The 20791-nt window shown below is 38.8% G+C and overlaps 1 protein-coding gene across 2 annotated transcripts; it reads right to left on the reverse strand.

The window, feature by feature from the left end:
• Positions 1–595: 595 nt before the first annotated feature.
• On the reverse strand, positions 596–10130 carry CLEC1B (C-type lectin domain family 1 member B). 2 transcript variants are annotated; one of them, XM_061417910.1, is made up of 6 exons: positions 9720–10130; positions 8788–8886; positions 7607–7720; positions 7292–7443; positions 3659–3711; positions 596–818 (listed from the first exon to the last, which is right to left on the reverse strand). In XM_061417910.1, the coding sequence occupies exons 1-6, from the start codon at positions 9901–9903 to the stop codon at positions 674–676; spliced, it is 747 nt and encodes a 248-aa protein (XP_061273894.1). In that variant the 5' UTR covers positions 9904–10130; the 3' UTR covers positions 596–673. The 2 variants fall into 2 exon arrangements, with proteins under 2 accessions (XP_061273894.1, XP_061273893.1); XM_061417909.1 differs by having other exon boundaries at positions 3659–3765; positions 9720–10123.
• Positions 10131–20791: the final 10661 nt, after the last annotated feature.

Below are 20791 nucleotides of genomic sequence, written 5' to 3' on the forward strand. Positions count from 1 at the left end.
ATAAAATAGATAACTAATGAGAACCTACTGTATAGCACAGGGAACTCTACTCAGTGCTCTGTGGCTACCTAAATGGAAAGGAAATCCAAAAAAGAGGGAATATATGTATATGTAGAGCTGACTCACTTTTCTGTACAGCAGAAACTAACACAACATTGTAAAGCAACTATACTCCATTAAAAATTAATATAAAAATAAATAATTCTACTGATTCCAAGTTTAGTATACTTTCTCTTACCTTATATTGTCCTTCAAACTTAGATATTTTGCATAGCTTAAGTCACTGAAGCCCTAACTTTTTTGTTTCAATGTAAAATGTATGTATTTATGTCTGAAGATGCAGTGAATCATAGTATTAATATCTTGTGATAATTAGGAATGGAAGACAAGGAGAATGAAAATTAATGGAAACAGAACAAGTGGGAAACAAATGATGGGTTCACACACTGGCTTCTGGATGTTTAAAGAAGGCACTAACCTGTTCCTCAGTATAAAGGACTATATAAAGAAGGAACTACGTGTTGTTGGTAGGATAGATAATGCAAAGTCATGGATAATGACTCCAAGCAGAAAAAAAGGGAAAAACAGGCAATTCTGTGGCTAGTGGTTCCTTCGCCCAGATCTTTTATTGTCCAATTAAGCGCTTATCCGTGACATTCTGCCCGTCTTTGCATTAAAGTAGATGTTCCACCTTTACTACGCCTGCTTTCCTTTCACACATTAAGTAATGTCTATTCTCACAGAAGGTAGGGTGAATTTTTCCGTTATGAAAATAAGCACAGTTCATATTTTCTGTTCCAGTTCCAGAAAGCTTCAACCTGTGAATGGAAAAGATAGAATGAGCTCCTTTGAAAGCTAAATAAACAATCAGCAATAAAACTCTGGGTCTGGGCTTCTTGGATGGCTCAGATGGTAAAGAACCTGCTTGCAATGCAGGAGACCCAGGTTCGATCTCTGGGTTGGGAAGATGTCCCGGAGAAGGAAATGGCAACCCATTCCAGTATTCTTGCCTGGAGAATTCCATGAACAGAGGAGCCTGGCGGACTATGGTTCTTGGGGTCACAAAGAGTCAGACACAACTGAGAGACTAACACTCAGTCAAACTCTGTGTGAAGTAGTCTGTTGAACAAAGTGAAGATAAGAAGTATGAGAGAAAAAAATAAAAAGCAACATTCAGATCTTTGAGGAACTTCCAGCCTGCTTTGGAGTATAAAGTATGTACATGTGAATAACACAATAGCAATTTAATATACTTTAGGATTAAGTAGAAGTGAACAATAGGTACAATAAGAATCCAGAGGAAAAGATGGATGGGGATCTGAAATGATGAGAAAGGCTTTACTTTTTCACCTTTTCATGGAAGATCATGCTTTAGTTCTGTTTTGAAAGAAGGGCAGGATTTAGATAGAGAGAAGCCCTGTCAGACAAGTACCTACACAGGGTGGAAGTGAGCTCAGGGAAAATTAAATCGATTAGTTATTTCTGAAATGAGGATTTATGTTACAGGGTAACAGATATAAGACTGCATTATAATTGCTTGTTCACTTGTCTATATTTCCTGCTACACTACTATAACAAGAGGAAAAAAATGGATATTTATTAATTCATTTGCCAATATCTATGGGATACCTAGGTAGCTCAGTGGTAAAGAATCCCCCCTGCCAATGCAGAAGACTCAGGAGACTCAGGTTCAATCCCTTGGTCAGGAAGATCCCTGGCAGGAGGAAATAACAATCCACTCCAGTATTCTTGCCTGGAGAATCCCAAGGACAGAGGAGCCTAGTGGGCTACAGTCCATAAGTTCGCAAAGAGTTGGACATGACTAAGTTAGTACAAGCACAAGCACGAACATGGGATACCTACTACCTGCCAAAGTTGTTCGTGTGCTGCTAATAGAGCGATAAACAAAACACAAGGTCTTTTCCACTGGGGAACTGACATTGTAGTGAGGGAGTTGGTAAGAAGCCAGCAAATAAATAGAAAATCTCAGAGACTGGTAAAAGTAATAATGGAACAGTGTGATGTGATAGACTTGAGTGGACGCGGTGGAGGGAGGCTAGTTTAGTTTGGGTAATTAAAGATGGTCTCATTGAGAAAATGATGTTTAAATGGACTTGAGTGACAAGAGGGAGCCTGCCATGGAGGAGGGCATTCTAGAAGGAAACAGCAGGTACAAAGCCCTAAGACTACTGCTGCTGCTAAGTCGCTTTAGTCGTGTCCGACTCTGTGCGACCCCATAGATGGCAGGTCACCAGGTTCCCCTGTCCCTGGGATTCTCCAGGCAAGAACACTGGAGTGGGCTGCCATTTTCTTTTCCAATGCATGCAAGTGAAAAGTGAAAGTGAAGTCACTCAGTCGTGTCTGACCCTCAGCAACCCCATGGACTGCAGCCTTCCAGGCTTCTCTGTCCATGGGATTTTCCAGGCAAGAGTACCGGAGTGGGGTGCCATTGCCTTCTCCACCCTAAGACCACAAAGCATGTTTAATTTATTGAAGGAACAGAGGGGTCACCAGTGTACCTGAACTACCGTGAAAAGTCAGCAAGTGATAAATGTAAGGTCCAGATCTATGAAGAAGCTTGCTTGTACTCCTAGTACTCTTGAGTTCTGTCCATAATAAAAATTAATAAGTATCTGTTGAATGAATTAATTAAAAATTAAGTAATGATCAAATTATGCAAGTTTGGGTTGTCAATTTACATTTTAAATGTAGAGACATTGCACAACGTGAACAAAAGGTGACTGGAGATTAGAAAATCATTTTGAGTAACTCAGCATAATTGATCCTTTTCCCTGGATTGTCTGTAGAAGGTTAGAGCCTTTTGACATGGACTTTAGAATCCTCTTGTAATTGATAATGTGCCTGATTCTTGGAGACCTCTGAGGTAAAAAGTGAAAGTCGTTCAGTCATGTCCGGCTCTTTGCGACCTCATGGACTCTATAGTCCATGAATTCTTTAGGCCAGAATACTGGAGTGGGTAGCCTTTCCCTTCTTCGGGGGGTCTTCCCAACCCAAGGATTGAACCCAGGTTTCCCACATTACAGGTGGATTCTTTACCAGCTGAGCCACAAGGGAAGCCCAAGAATACTGGAGTGGGTAGCCTATCCCTTCTCCAGAGGATCTTCCCAACCCAAGAATCAAACCAGGGTCTCCTGCATTGCAGGTGGATTCTTTACCAACTGAGCTATCAGGGAAGCCCCCCTAAGGTAGAAGACAAGGGAAAATGATACTGAAAAGTCAAAAAAAGACTAAAAGTAAGATGTTCCAACCATAAATTATAAGGATGAAAATTTTGTTCTCAAAATAAGTGAAGAGAATCAGATCATGCTACTAAAAAACCAAAACCAAACCAAACACACGTTTAAAATGTTCAATGGTAAAGTTAAGGGTAGAAACAAGTGGGAAAAAAGTATCAGGAGTAAGGTGGATTACAACTTAGATAAAGAGCAGAGAATGGGAGAGTCGGAAAATAGATTCTAATTGCAAGCACTCTCTTGTTAGGATTAGGGAGTAAGTAACTCAGTCATCACCTTTGTAACACACAGTACAACATAGAGCCACTTCCCAACTTTTAAGTAACTTGTACTCAAGAGCAGAGAAGATCTCAGGAATGAAAATTCCTAGTTGTGCCTTGTGTTCTGAGTGTTCTATGACTTACATAGTTTTGGAAAGAACTGAGCCGTCTTCCCATCTCCAGACGTCACTGGATTTCTGGCGGGACAATCCAATCCAACGAATTAATCCAGTCCTGCTATTGAAATATTGCTATTGCAAATGCAAATAATTATAATGGTCAGAGTGTTTCTACAGTTCTTATAATGGCATAAAGGAAAAACTTCATAATATGACTCTGGAAAAACAATGGATTATATGTCTATATTAATGCTAACTGATTATATTTGATATTTAGAATTATACCAAGTTTACTTGTTTTAGCATAAAAATAGTTGTAGGATACCAGGAAAAACTGTAAACAAGATAGACAATATTCTAATAATCCTATATATTTATCTTCCATCAGTTGAAGGTTAGAATCCCAAATAAAGTACCACATATGAGAAGGAAAATGAAAAATACATTGTTGATGAGATTTTATATTCCCTAGAATTAAGCTCTGCTTGCTTTGGTTTCATTGCTTAGCTTGTCTACAAAATCTTCATATAGAAATATCAACTTCTTTTAGTTGACTGGATAAAAGAGATGTCTTTCTCAAAAGGATTTACAAAGACATACACCTACAATTTTTTACTTTGAAATTATCTCTATTTACTATACTATATGGGCTTCCCTGGTGGCACAGCAGTAAACAATCCACCAGTAATGCAGGAGACAGGGGTTTGATCCCTGGGTTGGGAAGATCCCCTGGAGAAGGAAACAACAACCCACTCCAGTGTTCTTGCCTGGGAAATCCCATAGACAGGAGCCTGGCAGGCTACAGTCCATGGGGTCTCAAAGAGTTGGACATGACTTAGTGACTAAACACAGTAATAATTATTTATTTTGTTCATTGCCTGTTGCTCCAACAGAATAAAGTTCCATGAAGCTAAGAATTTTTGTAGGTTTTATTAACACACAGGTTCAAGTCCTGGAATTTGTTGAATTAATGGATGGATTTGTTGAATTAATGGAGGATCAGTCAATCAATCAATCTATCTATGGGTAGCAAAATTAGAAAAAAGTAAAATGTTCACATGCTCGCATACCTCCCAGAAAAAAATAGATGAGAACATGTTCTTGGCAAATAAAAATGGCCTGAGCATCTTGGCAGGAACGTGAAACACAAGATGGCATTCCATGAGGGGGATTTCGTGAGAGTCCCTTATTTCTTAAATGTGAGCTACTTGTCATGTTTCTATTAACTTTTGTTTCTTTAAAATACATCCGCATTATATACTTCACTATAGAATTGACAGATAGATTCTACCTGAAATTCTGCCCAAAATTCAACTATATTCCTCCAAAATCACATTACTTCTTTTAATTGTAGATCTTCAACATGATATTGGCCTATAGTAATAAGACTTGAGAAGACATGTTTAGTCTCTAATTAACCTCCTTGTAATAGAATTGAGATTTTAAGGCACTCTCTTATTTTGTCTGATTTGAAAGAAATTAATTTATCTGAATATCTTCTCTATGAGCCTGAGCCCACAAGAAGAGCAAATATGTGGTACAGCAAGTTAGAATAACAGGACATACAAATGAGCATGAATGTCACTGGGTTAATTTCCTCTTTTCTGGTCAGTTACTGGTTATTTCAGCTCTCAATAAGGTACAAGTCAGTTTTGCTGATTAGTCATAGCAGTTCTATAGAAAATGACTTGCCTAAATCTTTGAATTCTATTGAATCTCTGTCTGCATAGAACCCAAATCCTGATCTATTCCAATTTACATTTGATTTAATTTTAATATGCAAAAATGTGAATGAATACTATATTCAAATTGTGGGATAAATACAATAAACAATTTCTTCCTTTTAAAGAATATGTGCTTTCATGTATATGTATGGCTGAGTCCCTTCACTGTTCATCTAAAACTACACAACATAGTTTATGGGTTATATCGCAATACAAAATTAAAAGTTTAAAAATATGCATATATATATATATATATATATGCAAGAGTCTCTTGATTAAGGTGAAAGAGGAGAGTGAAAAAGCTGGTTTAAAACTCATCATTCAAAAAATGAATATCATGGCATCCAGTCTCATCACTTCATGGCATAAAGATGGGGAAATGATAGAAACAGTGAAAGACTATTTTCTTGGGCTCTAAAATCACTGTGGATGGTGACTGCAGCCATGAAATTAAAAGACACTTGCTCCTTGGAAGGAAAGCTATGATAAACCTAGACAGCTTGCTAGTAAGCGAACATTAATTTGCTGACAAAGGTCCATTTAGTCAAAGCTATGGTTTTTCCAGTAGTCGTGTATGGCTGTGAGAGTTGGACCATAAAGAAAACTGAGTACCGAAGAACTGACACTTTTGAACTGTGGTGTTGGAGAAGACTCTTGGGTTCGTTCTACAAGGATATCAAACTAGTCAATCCTAAAGGAAATCAACCCTGCATATTCATTGGAAGGACTGATGCTGAAGCTGAAACTCCAATACTTTGGCCACCTGATGCCAGGAGCTGACTCATTGGAAAAGACCCTGATGCTGGGAAAGATTGAAGGCAGGAAGAGAAGGTGTACAATAGAGGATGAGATGGTTGGATGTTATCACTGACTCAATGGACATGAATTTGAGAAAGCTCTGGGAGATGGTGAAGGATAGGGAAGCCTGGCGTGCTGCAGTCCATGGGGTCGCAAAGAGTTGGACTGTCCGAGTGATTGAACAACAATGTTTTGACAAACTGTTATTGGGTAGAAGGGAAACTTCAGTTCTTGGCTCCTGGCTTGCTTCCAAGATTTACAAAAAGAGAAGCTACATTCAATAAAAAAAGGGAGAATGCAGTAGTGGATGTGAATGTGTTTTGCTTGGAAAGAGCTTTTGTTAAAAGCTGTCAAAGAGGGAAATGTAGAAGAGGAGAAACGTTTTAAAATGTTTTCAACTGTGTCAGTCTCAAACTCTCAATTCCTCCCAAAACACCTCCTTTCCAGACTTGGTATCCATACGTTACATCTGTGTCTCTATTTCTACTTTTCAGATAAGATCAGCTATACCATTTTTCTAAATTCCACATAGCACAGGGAACTCTACTCAATGCACCGTAATGACCTGAATGGGAAAGAAATCCAAAAGCGAGGGAATACATGTATACATAGAGCTGATTCATTTTGCTGTGCAGTAGAAACTAACACACTATTGTAAAGCAAACCAACTGTACTCCAATAAAAATAATTTAAACTATTAATTTAAGTTAATAAAACTATGTCTGGAAGAATCTGTGAAAAGACAGAGTTTGCACCATGGTTCATTCAAAGAGTCAACAACTTAGCAAAAACTGAGAAGGCATGTTATGTTGGGATAACACTGATATTTATATTTCACAATCATATTGAGTTTCTTTATACTTTCAGATTCTTTTTTGAATTCATGAATTGAGTTAAGGAAACTAAGAAATTATCTTAACTTTTGTTATAATACCAGAACTCAAAGTTTCGTTAGTTCTATTTCAGTACTTTCTACTCTCAAAGGTTGTAATTTTTACCTAGCTTGATAAACTTCTCAGATGAGAAAAAACTGGACAACATAGACATGTGAAAAAAAGGAAAATGCTGAAGATTTGTCTCCTTTGAAATTTATCTCCTTATGACTCCCAAGATATTTGACATAGAAATATCCTTACCAGGATGCTCTTGCTGGAGATCTTCACAAGAGTAGCATTTACGTCAATACAGTACTTCTTACTCTCTTCCCATGTCAGGTTGTGCCTGAAGAATCCATAGCAACTATCTCCATAGTATCGCCAGTGTGTGTCACATGGGTTACACTTATGGCCTTGAGGAGAAACCAAGCATAGGATCCCTTTCATTCTGAATTTAGTGTACTTTTTCCTCATCTTCCTTGTTTCCTGCATATCTCAAGATTCTTTACATATGGCATCAAAAAAAAAAATACTCCAGAATTAGGGGAGATGAAGAGGTTACCAAACCATACTTACTTTGCTTTTGTCCTGATAGTTGTATTAAATCTTGGCAGACCTTCTTTACTAACAGTTTCATAGTTCCTGAGAGATTTTCATTCTCAGCTTGTAGGTAGTTTTGCTGCATGACAGCTAGATGGAAACATTAGATAATCATTTGTAATTAGGATTAAACAGGTGCTGCAAAAAATGTCCTCTCTATGAACTTTAAATTCAGTAGAGTTGTCAATCTATGAAGTATTTACTAGCTACATATGAGTAGTGTGTGTGTGTGCTCAGTCACTCAGTTGTGTCCAACTCTTTGCAAACTAATGGACGGTAGCCCACTCAGTTCCTCTGTCCACAGAATTTTCTAGGCAAGAATACTGGAGTGGGTTGTCATTTCCTCCTCCAGGAGATATATGAGTAGATGAGTGCTGAAGAGGGATCAGGGTAAAATGGGTATAAAGAACACATTAAGTACTGTGCAGAATGGCAGCTGAGGGTTCTCCAAAAAAATAATAATAATAATAAGAGAACTGTCAATACTTGAAGGAGATAATCACAAGTAAGAACATGCCGTGATCAAATCATATGCCCAAAGCGGCTGCTTTGACTTTTCCTTGAACACAAACTTCTAAGCGCGTTTCACAGAGGTGAATGACCTCTATTATTATGCTTCCATGTAATACCAGAATATTCATTCTTGTTTTGCTCAAAATACAGTGACATTGAAATCAATCAAAGGTGGTGAATGAAACATTCTAAAATATCTTATGGAAAAATAAACAGTATATGAACAATTTTATACAGATTTGTTATTATTTATTAGCTCAGTTATGTCCGACTCTTTTGAGATATCATGGATGGCAGCCCATTGGGCCCCTCTATCCATGGAATTTCCCAGGCAAGGATACTGGAGCAGGTTATTATTTTCTTCTCCAGGGGATCTTCCGGACCCAAGGATTGAATCTGAGTCTTCCACATTGTAGGCAGATTCTTTACCATCTGAGCCATCAGAGAAGCCCAATTAATTTAATCTAAAATTTAATTTTAGTCAGAAGGTAAAGGTCAGAATTCTCCCTTACTGAGAGCATCCTGGCCCCTAAGCATAGGATGACTGGTGTGGTGACAAATATACAAATCGTGACAATTAGGCTTAGTGACATACACCAGGACACTTAGTTATGTCACATCATTAGGAAAAAGTCAATACTTACACATAAGCCCCAGAGCCACCAGCCCAACAACCATCCCCACGCATAAGACCAGCAGAGTCAAAGCCATCACACGCCACAAAGGGGAGGAAGCAGGTTCCACTGTGGGCATACAATAAAGATGTCAGAGGGTGGGCAGCATGGCATAGCTATGGGACAGCATCACCCCATCCCTGCCCTGTCAGGATTCTCCAAGTGATATAAACTGCTTCTTCCGTCCATCTTGCCTTTGCTCCCATGGTGACCACCAATGGTAAACACAACCCGCTCCATTCCCACTCCCACTGAGCTTCTCTCTGAGTCAGAATGTAACTAGTTGTTAAGGTCTTGTGTGTTTGTGTTTGTATTTGTCTTTGTTTTGTGCCCAGCCGTATAAACAATTGTGGTGATAAGGAGCAACTATAGAATCACACTCATTTGCTGACATCTTATAAAATGGAATTTCTGAATGTTCTCTTCTCTTATCCCCTAGATTTCTATTCCCTCCACATTTAACTCTGTAAACCTTAATATAATGTGCCCTGCTTGTATCCTTTGTTGTTTATGTGAAGTGTGTAGTGTTAGTCACTCAGTTGTGTCCAACTTTAAGGATGGTAGCCCACCAGGCTCTTCTGTCCATGGAATTCTCCAGGCAAGAATACTGGAGTGGATTGCCAGGCCCTCCTCCAGGGGATCTTCCCAACCCAGGGACTGAACCTGGATCTCCCACATTAAACGCAGACTTGACCAACTAAGTCAAGGCAAGACCTATGTTGTTTATATTCTAAGTAAATCTATCTGAGTTTATGCAGATACCACTTAAATGCTGTTGGGAAAAAGGGTCATTCAGGAAAAGAAAACAAAACCATACAAGCTATCACTAGTAGAAAAAAGGACTCTAGGGTAGAACAATTTCAATAGTTCATTTGCAAGTTGCTGGCTCTGGGCGTTCTTACCTGAAGTCAGAGCTGGTTTTTGAGTTTTAATATTTAAGGTGACATATCCATCTTCATCCTGCATGGCTTTCCTTGGGCTGCAAGTGAGTTCAGTGTTCAGTGGCTTCACAAAATTTGTCCACTCTGATGATCTCAATGTCCAGCCGCCTGTGATTCTCCTCTGTTTGCTAAGTTGGAGCCACATGAGTTGGGGCACATGTTTTTTTGTTTTTTGTTTCTTTCCAGGAAGCCCTTTGATAGCTTCTCAGAGATACATGGACCTTGAACACAAAAACACTAAAATAATAACTTGTGGTAAAGGAGTAGATATGGCATTTGTTTCCTGTTTCCTTAGCTTCCATTCTGAATCTTCCATCATGTATATCCTTTCCAAGAACAAAAGTTCATGTGTCATCTTAACCTCGGCAGAGTGCAAATCATGTTGTTTAAGCAGACTGGCTTCTGATGAAAATTCATAAATAAAATATCATCAGATAAAGAGTTTATCTCTCTGTGATAAATGAGTCTGATATAATTTGATCTAAGAAGAGCTATATTCGATGTTCCATGGTCTTGTGTTAGAATTTCGAATTATGGCCTAGAATTCTTCTGAATTATTGCATCTTTTTCATGTCAAAGTTTTTAAAAAATCAAGAAATCCACATGAGGCAGGATTTATATGGGTTAGGTTTATGCATCAAAGGAAAAAAATCTAATACAGTGAAATAAAACAAAATTGATATATTGTCTTTTAGTAATGTTTTCACTTTAAACCAGGATTCCCTGGTAGCTCAGATGGTGGGGGGAAAAAAAAAATCTGCCTGCAGTGCCGGAGACCCTGGTTTGATTCCCTGGGTTGGGAAGATACTGGGAGAAGGGAATGGCAACCCACTCCAGTATTCCTGCCTAGAGAATCCCACTGACAGACCATGGGGTCTCAAAGAGTCGGACACAACTGAGAGACTATCACACTTTCACTTTAAATTGCCAGTAATGATAACTTTAACCACAGGCTGAGTGTCTCTTGCTTGGATCTATGTTCCATGAGAATATATTTGCCTTTATTTGTATCTATCAAGTGTGGTTTTGTGGTGTTAGAAGTATGCTGGGTGAGTACAGACTCTCAGGGTCAAAGGAGGCCTGATAACATTAGTCTTAATTCTACTTCCTCTCTCTACATACCCCATAAATGCAAGCTGAATTACTCAGCAAAAATTAAGCAGAGAACTGCAGGAAAAAGTGGTAGATAAATGCTTTTCTTTTCCCTTCTCCAAAATTCAGAGGTTTGCAGATGTTTCTCAGTCACCCCACAAAGCCTGCCACTGACATTTTATTTCTACTTGCATATTTTTTTCAGTAGGCTCTTGTGTACCTATTTTATGATAGTAGTGTATATATGTTCCGTAAGTTTTTCATATCTTTTTAAAATTCTTTTCTACTTGAGTAATGTTCCTTCTTCTCTTGGCTTAGGAAAGCACAGCTGAAGTTTTTATTCCAAATAGCCTGATGAGTTTTCATTTGGAATAAAAACCTTTGTTTAATATTTTAGAGATGGACTGTTACATAAATTACCTCTTTTTAAAAAGCCTTTATTGAATTTGTTACAATATTGCTTCTGGTTTGTTTTGGTAATGATGGATAGAGGATGTGTAAAAAAGAAAGAAAGAGAAGCCAGAAGGAGAAGAGAGAGTCAGAAAAGTGGAATAAGCATTATCCCTTATGGCAGAAAGTGAAGAGGTACTAAAAAGCCTCTTGATGAAAGTGAAAGTGGAGAGTGAAAAAGTTGGCTTAAAGCTCAACATTCAGAAAACGAAGATCATGGCATCTGGTCCCATCACTTCATGGGAAAATAGATGGGGAAACAGTGGAAACAGTGTCAGACTTCACTTTTTGGGCTCCAAAATCACTGCAGATGGTGACTGCAGCCATGAAATTAAAAGACGCTTACTCCTTGGAAGGAAAGTTATGACCAACCTAGATAGCATATTCAAAAGCAGAGACATTACTTTGCCAACAAAGGTTCGTCTAGTCAAGGCTATGGTTTTTCCTGTGGTCATGTATGGATGTGAGAGTGGGACTGTGAAGAAAGCTGAGTACCGAAGAATTGATGCTTTTGAACTGTGGTGCTGGAGAAGACTCTTGAGAGTCCCTTGGACTGCAAGGAGATCCATCCAGTCCATTCTGAAGGAGATCAGCCCTGGGTGTTCTTTGGAAGGAATGATGCTAAAGCTGAAACTCCAGTACTTTGGCCACCTCATGTGAAGAGTTGACTCATTGGAAAAGACTTTGATGCTGGGAGGGATTGGGGGTAGGAGGAGAAGGGGACGACAGAGGATGAGATGGCTGGATGGCATCACCGACTCGATGGACATGAGTCTGAGTGAACTCCAGGAGTTGGTGATGGACAGGGAGGCCTGGCGTGCTGTGATTCATGGGGTCGCAAAGAATTGGACAAGACTGAGAGACTGAACTGAACTGAAGTGAATAAGTTAAGTAATGCATAATTATCAGATGACAACTGTAACAGAGCTTTTGGTAACACACAAGAGAGAAAATGAAAGGGGGAAAATGTATTAGATCACCTTCACAACGCTGACTGAGATGTTCATCATGCACGTGTGTACAAAATCCCTGTAAGTAAAAAGGTTAGATAATGGAATGTGCATGCTAAGTCACTTCAGTCATGTCCGACTCTTTGTGACCCCATGGACTGTAGCCCATCCGGCTCCTCTGTCTGTGGTTTCACCAGGCAAGAATACTGGAGTGGGTTGGCATGCCTTCCTCCACATCTTATCAAATGGAATAGACAAGATTTGAAGAAAAGGCACAGATTGCATAAGAAAAGAGAAGGAAAGGGGAAAGTTTATCCAAGGGGGCACACACCTGAAACAAAGCTAGTTAAGTTTGAAGGAGTATGCTGTGTTCTGTGATTGAGGGATGTGAACTGATTAAGCTTATTTGCATGAGAATTCATGTCATGGTATACTGGGATATAAGACATCTTATTAAAATCACTGCAAAACTTACATTTCATGGAAAGTTAACCAGTCAGTTGAATGTGTATCCACTGATCACTGTGTGTATGTCTTAAGCACTGTTCTATTTTCTGGGGGATCAAATGGTGAAAGAAACATACGAAAGTTGTGCTCTTATTGAGGTTATGTTCTAGGGGAGGGTGGTGAATGCAGATAGCAAAGAAGCAAAGAAAGGAAAGAGCTAGACTATTTCAGATATCATGAGGACTATGAAAAAAGTCTTATAATACAGCCTTACTGGTGAGGCTTCTGGCAAACCCTGGTTGTGCTCATTTGAACTTGACTAGGGGATGGGGGAGTTTGATAGGCTGCCGTCTATGAGGTCGCATAGAGACGGACAGCGACTTAGCAGCAGCCGCAGCAGCAGCAGAAGGGGGCTGGAGAATTGGGCAACTTTTTTCCATTTTTTAAACTGAAGTTCAGTTGATCTACAGTATTATTTTTTAAGGTGTAGAAAATGCAGATTCAATGTTTTTCTAGATTATACTTGTAATAAAGTTATTACAAATTGATGTCTATATTTTCCTATGCTGTACAATATACCCTTGTGATTCATCTATCTTATACATAGCAGTTTGTATCTCTTAGTCCCATACCTCTAATGTGCCTCTCCTCCCTGCCCCTTCCCTACTGGTAACCGTTAGTTTGTTCTCTTTATTTGCAGGTGTGTTTCTATTTCATCATACACATTCATTTTAACTTTTAGATTGCATATACAAGCGATATCTTTTGATATTGGTGTCTCTCTGTCTGACTTATTTCACTAAGCATAAAACTTTCTAAGTCCATCCACAGTGTTGAAAATGGCAGAATTTTGTTCTTTTTTTTGGCTGTAGTATTTCATTTTGTGTGTATATATACATGTATATATAATATGGTATATATATATGCCACATATGTACCTAAATTGGAATGTATATATATGTATATATATACACACACACACACATATACATATATGTGTATATATACACACACCACATCTTTGGGCTTCCCTGGTGGCTTAGTGGTAAAGAATCCACCTGCATTGCTGGAGCTTTGAGAGGTTCGGGCTCAATCCCTGAGTTGGGAAGATCCTCTGGAGAGGGAAACAGCAGCCACTCCAGTATTCTTGCCTGGAGAATCACATGGACAGAGAAGCCTGGTGGGCTACTGATGGGGTTGCAAAGATTTGGACACGACTGAAGTGACTTAGCACACGCTCGCACCACATCTTTATTCATCTGTTGATTGACTCTTAGGTTGCTTCTATATCTTGGCTATTGTAAATAGTACTGCTGTGAACATTGGAGTTCTATGTCTTTTCAAATTAGTGTTTTTGTTTTCTTCGATATATACCCAAGTGGAATTGCTAGATCATATGGTAGTTCTATTTTTAGTTTTCTGAGAAACCTCTGTACTGTTTTTTGAAGTGGCTTCACCAATTTACATTCCCACCACCGTGTAGGAGGACTCACTTCTCTCCACATCCTCACCAAAATTTCCTATTTGTGGTCTCTTTGTTGATAACCATTCTGAAAGGTGTGAGGTGATATCTCATTGTGGGTTTGATTTGTTATTTCCCCTGATGACTAGAGATGTTGAGCATTTTTCATGTGCTTGTTGGCCATCAGTGTATCTTCTTTGGAAAAATGTCTATTCAGGTCTATTCTGTCAATTTTTTAATCAAGTTGTCTCTTTTTAAATATTGAGTTGTATGAGCTCTTTATATACTTCGGCTATTAACCCCTTATCCATCACCAATATTTCTCAAGTATTTTCTCCCACTTAGTAGCTTGTCTTTTTGTTTTGTCACTGGTTTTCTTTGTTGTGCAAAAGGTTCCACTTTTAAGAGCATCCAGAATAATTTAAGGTTAATTCTGGTATAATAGTGATACCATTTGTTATTACTCCTATTTGCTTTAATTAATTACCCTTGTGGTAGATTTTACTCCAATTTTACGAATAAGAAAAAGAAGCACAGAGAATAAGGGACTTGCCAAAAGTCACTGGACTTTTGTAAATGTTTATAAAATGTTCTGGATTTGAATCAATCAGTCTGTCTTCATAGCCCTTTAGTTTAAGCAAAATATTTTATTACCTTGTTTGGATAAATATACATTAAAAAAAAAATTCTTTCCTATATTCATCCTTTGGCTCCACCCAGTGGTCATTTTTTGTTACTGTTGCTTTTATCTTTTCTTTAGATCTGATAACCTCCAGTTTAATTTTCACTTTTGTCCGTTCCTTTTTCTAAATAATTTTGAATTCATTCCTATTCTTCTCATTCTCTAGGCACTATCCAATATAGGTCCCTCTTTAAAAGCATACTCTGAAATAAGAATAATATATGGGAATGGAATGATCATGGAAGAATGAAACAAGAACACAATTTTCTGTCATGTAAACTCATTATTTCTTTTAATATATCCCAAGTGAACAATACTCCTATGTTTAATGCCTATGTTCCCTTATTTTCTGCAATGAATGTATTTTCTCACGGGTTTAATTCATCTGAAAGCAGCAGGGGAAGTAAAAGGTGATTTTAAGTTTTTGGCTGAGAAACTGTTAAGTGTGAAGTTTTCATTTACCGAAATGGAGAAGTACAGTAAAACAGCTAGAAAAGGGCTGTTCATTTTTTTTTTATGTGTTCAGCCTGAAAATTCTATTTGAATTACGACTAGAATGACTGAGGAATTGAGTTTTTAATTTTAATTCATAGAAGTTTAAACTGTCATATGTGGCTAGTAACTACAGTAAAGAAAAGCATAGCTTTAATATATGATCACCATAATGAGTGACTAATTTGTGGGTGTGGTCAAGGTTATTGGAGGTAAATCCAGTATCTGAGCACACAGGGTATTGGAATTTCACCTACAAGAGCACTGAAATTACTGATGATCACGACAGGAATAGAGGTGAACAAGGAGATTTAAGACAGTCGAAAAATGGTGAAGAAATGAGGAGAAATGTCCTAGAAATTGTAGATGATTGCAACAAGCAGTGTTATTTGCTAGTATAATCTGGCACAAAGTGCTATTGAGAGGCAGGAATTATTTTTTTAATCATATTGATTTTATTTACTTATTTTGCTCTGTGCTGGTTCTTTGTTGCTGCATGGGCTTTTCTTTAGTCGTGGTGAGTAGGGGCAACTTTCTAGTTGCAGTGCACAGGTTTCTCAATGCAGCGGCTTCTTTTCTTGTGGAACGCAGGTTCTAGGGCACGAGGGTTTCAGGAGTTGCAGGACATGGGCTCAGTGGTTTTGGCTCCTGGGCTCTAGAGCGCAGGCTCAATAGTTGTGGCCCACGGGTTTAAGACATGTGGGATCTTCTTAAACTAGGGATCTAACCCATGTCTCCTTCATTGGCAGGTGTATTCTTTACCACTGAGCCACCAGGGAAGGCAGAGATGCTGGAAATTTTTAAGGGAGAAAAGTATAGGCAGTAATTTCTAAAATCAATGAATAATAGATGATATAGCATTTAAGGACCATAATAGTAGAGTGTATATAGGATCAATCTTCATTATAGAAATAATTCAGAACCAGGTGAGATTCTTCATATTTGTTTTACCAAAGTATTGTTTCATGTAAGATACTAAAAAATTAATTAGTTTTTAAGGGAACTTTAAGGCAAATGAAAGAATTGGGGAAATGAAAGCAAGAACTCCATCTTTGCAAAATTTAATGAAATTCCAAAACAAAGAAAAACAACCTTGAGTTCTCCCTTTTTTTAATTGGTCAGCTAATATTTATTTATTATTATTTATTTATTTATGGCAATGCAGCTTGCAGAATTTTATTTCCCAGGATTTCAGTTCCCCAACCAAAGATGGAACCCAGGTCCACGGCAATGAAAGTTCCAAGTTTTAACCACGGGACCATCAGGCAATGCTCAAGTTCTCATTTTTGTAATTACTTGTTTGATTTAACTTTTGCTCATACTAATGGTCTGTGCCTTCACCTAATTTACCTAGAACAGAACATGAATGTAGATTTATTATTCATTTCCACATTCTTGACAGTGCGATTTAGAGCTGCCCCACGTTTCCCTGGTGGCTCAGAGGTTAGAGTGTCTGCCTCCCATGCGGGAGACTATGGTTCGATCCCTGGGTCGGGACGATCCCCTGGAGAAGGAAATGGTAACCCACTCCAGTATTCTTGCCTGGAGAATCCCATGGACGGAGAAGCCTGGTAGGCTACGGTCGGACACGACTGAGCGACTTCACTTTCTTTCACTTTCATGTCTTTTAGTTTGTTAGCTTGCTTTGGACTGAGCACTGCATAAGTTTGAAAAAAAATAAACAAGAAATATATGTACATTTATGTATTTAGAGATCATGCCAAAGTGTTACTGAATAATAATTTGTTGCATTTCTGCAGCTTGTTGGATATTAATTCATGCCCCTAAAGTGGTTGCCGTTCATTCTGGAGACATTTGACTAAGCTAATCTTCACACAGAGGTGAACCTTGAGACCTTTCAAACCACTTCCCCAGTCATGTGAAAACAAAAACCTAACCCACATTCTCTTCCTGAGTACAGTTACCTAATACCCCAAAGGAAGCCTTTAGAAATGATTTCTTTGTTTCCTTCCTCATGTATAGTCTCCAAATATTTGTAGAGTTTTGTGTTTGTTGCTTTACCAAATTACACAGAAACAACAGCTTAAACAATACAAGTTTATCGTCTCACAGTTCTGTAGGTTAGAATGCCAACCCTGATCTCGGTAAAGTCAAGGCTGAACTGCGCTCCTTCTGAATGTTCTGTGGGAAGAATCCATTTCCTCGAGTTTTTATCCTTTAGCTTCTAAGCTTCTTTGTATTCCTTGGCACCTGGCCCCTTTTCTGTGTATTCACCCAGAAACGTTATATCTCTCTGACCCTTCTTTGGGTCTCACGTCTCTCTGATCACATCTAGGAATGGTTCCCCACTTTCCTAGGATTAAATTGGGAGCACTCAGAATGCAAACTGATGCAGCCAGTATGGAGAACAGTATGGAGGTTCCTTAAAAAACTAAAACAGAGCTATCATATAACTCTGCAATGCTACTCCTGAGCATGTATCCAGAAAAAAAAAAAAAAAAAAAAACATGATCTGAAAGGATCCATGCACTCCAATGTTCATTGCAGCACTGTTTACAATAGTCAAGATATGGAAGCAACCTAAATGTCTATCAGCAGAGGAATGGTTAAAGAAGATGTGGTACATTTATATAATGGAATGTTCAGTTCAGTTGCTCAGTTGTGTCCGACTCTTTGTGACCCCATGAACCGCAGCAAGCCAGGCCTCCCTGTTCATCACCAATTCCCGGAGTTTACCCAAACCCATGTCCATTGAGTCAGTGATGCCATCCAACCATCTCATCCTCTGTCGTCCCCTTCTCCTCCTGCCCTCAATCTTTCCCAGCATCAGGGTCTTTTCAAATGACTCAGCTCTTTGCATCAGGTGGCCAAACTATTGGAGTTTCAGCTTCAACATCAGTCCTTCCAATGAATATTCAGGACTGATTTCCTTTAGGATAGACTGGTTGGATCTCTGTGCAGTCCAAGGGACTCTCAAGAGTCTTCTCCAACACTACAGTTCAAAAGCATCAATTCTTTGGTGCTCAGTTTTCTTTATAGTCCAACTCTCACATCCATACATGATTACTGGAAAAACAATAGCCTTGACTAGACGGACTTTTGTTGGCAAAGTAATGTCTCTGCTTTTTAATATGCTGTCTAGGTGGGTCATAACTTTCCTTCCAAGGACTAAGCATCTTTTAATTTCATGGCTGGACTCACCATCTGCAGTGATTTTGGAGACCAGAAAAATAAAGTCAGCCACTGTTTCCACTGTTTCCCCATCTATTTGCCATGAAGTGATGGGACTGGATGCCATGATCTTAGTTTTCTGAATGTTGAGTTTTAAGCCAACTTTTTCACTCTCCTCTTTCACTTTCATCAAGAGGTTCTTTAGTTCTTCTTCATTTTCTGCCATAAGCGTGGTGTCATCTGCATATCTGAAGTTATTGATGTTTCTCCTGGCAATCTTGATTCCAGCTTGTGCTTCTTCCAGCCCAGCGTTTCTCATGATGTACTCTGCATATGAGTTAAATAAGCAGGGTGACAATATACAGCCTTGACGTACTCCTTTTCCTATTTGGAACCAGTATGCTGTTCTGTGTCCAGTTCTAACTGTTGCTTCCTGACCTGTATACAGGTTTCTCAGGAGGCAGATCAGGTGGTCTGGTATTCCCATCTCTTGAAGAATTTTCCACAGTTTATTGTGATCCACACAGTCAAAGGTTTTGGCATAGTCAGTAAAGCAGAAATCAATGTTTTTCTGGAACTCTCTCGCTTTTTTGATGATCCAGAGAATGTTGGCAATTTGATATCTGGTTCCTCTGCCTTTTCTAAAACCAGCTTGAACATCTGGAAGTTCATGGTTCACATATTGCTGAAGCCTGCCTTGGAGAATTTTGAGCATTACTTTACTAGCGTGTGAAATGAGTGCAATTGTGTGGTAGTTTGAGCATTCTTTGGCATTGCCTTTCCTTGGGACTGGAATGAAAACTGACCTTTTCCAGTCCTGTGGTTACTGCTAAGTTTTCCAAATTTTCTGACATATTGAGTACAGTACTTTTACAGCATAATCCTTTCTCTCAGAATGAAATAATGCTATTTTCAGCAACGTAGTTGGACCTAGACATTGTTATACTGAGCGAAGTAAGTCAGGCAGAGAAGGAGAAATATCATGTGGCGTCCTTATATGCAGAGTCTGAAAAGAAATGATACAAGTAAACTTACTTACTAAACAGAAAGAAATTCACAGAGAATGAACTTATAGTTGCCTGTATACACTACTATATTCAAAATGGACAACCAACAGGGACCTACTGTGTAGCACATGGAACTCTGCCCAATGTTATATGGCAGACTGGATGGGAGGAGTTTAGGGGAGAATGGATAGTGTATATATATGTATGGTTGAGTCCCTTCAATGTCCACCTGAAACAATCACAGCATTGTTATTTGGCTATGCATGCATGCTAAGTTGCTTCAGTCATATCCGAGTCTTTGTGACCCTATGGACTGTGGCCCACCAGACTTCTCTGTCCATGGGATTCTCCAGGTAAGAACACTGGAGTGGATTGCCATGCCCTCCTCCAAGGGATCTTACAGATATATGGATTGAACCCATGTTTCCTGAGGCTCCTGCATTGCAGACAGATTATTTACTGCTGAGCCACTGGGCGGGTGGGGGGTTCGGAATTCTGCAGGCTGGACTGGAGTGGGTTGCCATTCCCTTCTCCAGGGCATCTTCCTAACCCAGGAATTGAACATGGGTCTCTTGCATTGCAGGCAGACTGTCTGAGCCACCAGGGAAGCCCAATCGGCTATTCCCCAATACAAAATAAATAGTTAAAATTTAGGACCACCCAGATAATACAGGATAATTTCCTCTCTCAAAAATTTGTTATCTTAATCACATTTGAAATATCCCTTTTGCCATGTAAACTACCCTATTTAAAGGTTCTGAGGACTAGGACACAGACATCTTTTGGGGGCTTTTCTTCTGCCTACCACAGGTTCTTAACAACAATTTACTTTCTTGTATAAATGAGAATGTTTTAAAAAGTTTGATGGGATTGGAAATACACAGTCCTCTAAGAACTGTTAAATCTGATGATTGTTGCTACTAAATGACAAATCACACATGTGGTGTGCTATTTTTTCTCATATTCACCCCCAAAAAACAGCCAGAATGCTTTCTATATAAATTGTCAGCTCTTTATTGCTCATTGGGGTATTGCTGAAACCTATAGTCCCAGCTGTGGATTAACTTCAGTTTTTGTGCAGTTGGTTTATTTCAGTTTTATTGGAAACACTTTTTCAGAGCATTTTTAGGCCTAAGAAAAGATATAGGTTGGTTATTTCATCAATTTTTTTTTTAATGAAATGTTAAGTAAATTGTAGCTGAAAGAGAAACCCTGGAGAGGCATAAAAACACACTGACCATTTCCCCATTATCAGTGTTCCTTATGAATATCCAGCACTACCCATCCCTGTGGTTTCCCCAAACTCTATCTTCTGATTT

Source organism: Bos javanicus, chromosome 5 (assembly GCF_032452875.1).
Source record: "Bos javanicus breed banteng chromosome 5, ARS-OSU_banteng_1.0, whole genome shotgun sequence".
In the NCBI taxonomy this organism is placed as follows: Eukaryota; Metazoa; Chordata; class Mammalia; order Artiodactyla; family Bovidae; genus Bos; species Bos javanicus.

Excerpts from the sequence above, each read along its gene's own strand:
- CLEC1B (XM_061417909.1), bottom strand. The coding sequence starts at position 9,903 with ATGTGGCTCCAACTTAGCAAACAGAGGAGAATCACAGGCGGCTGGACA. Across the intron at positions 8,887-9,719 it reads AAAACCAGCTCTGACTTCAG|TGGAACCTGCTTCCTCCCCT; the intron begins GTAAGAACGCCC and ends GTATGCCCACAG. Across the intron at positions 7,444-7,606 it reads ACTATCAGGACAAAAGCAAA|GCCATAAGTGTAACCCATGT; the intron begins GTAAGTATGGTT and ends TTTCTCCTCAAG.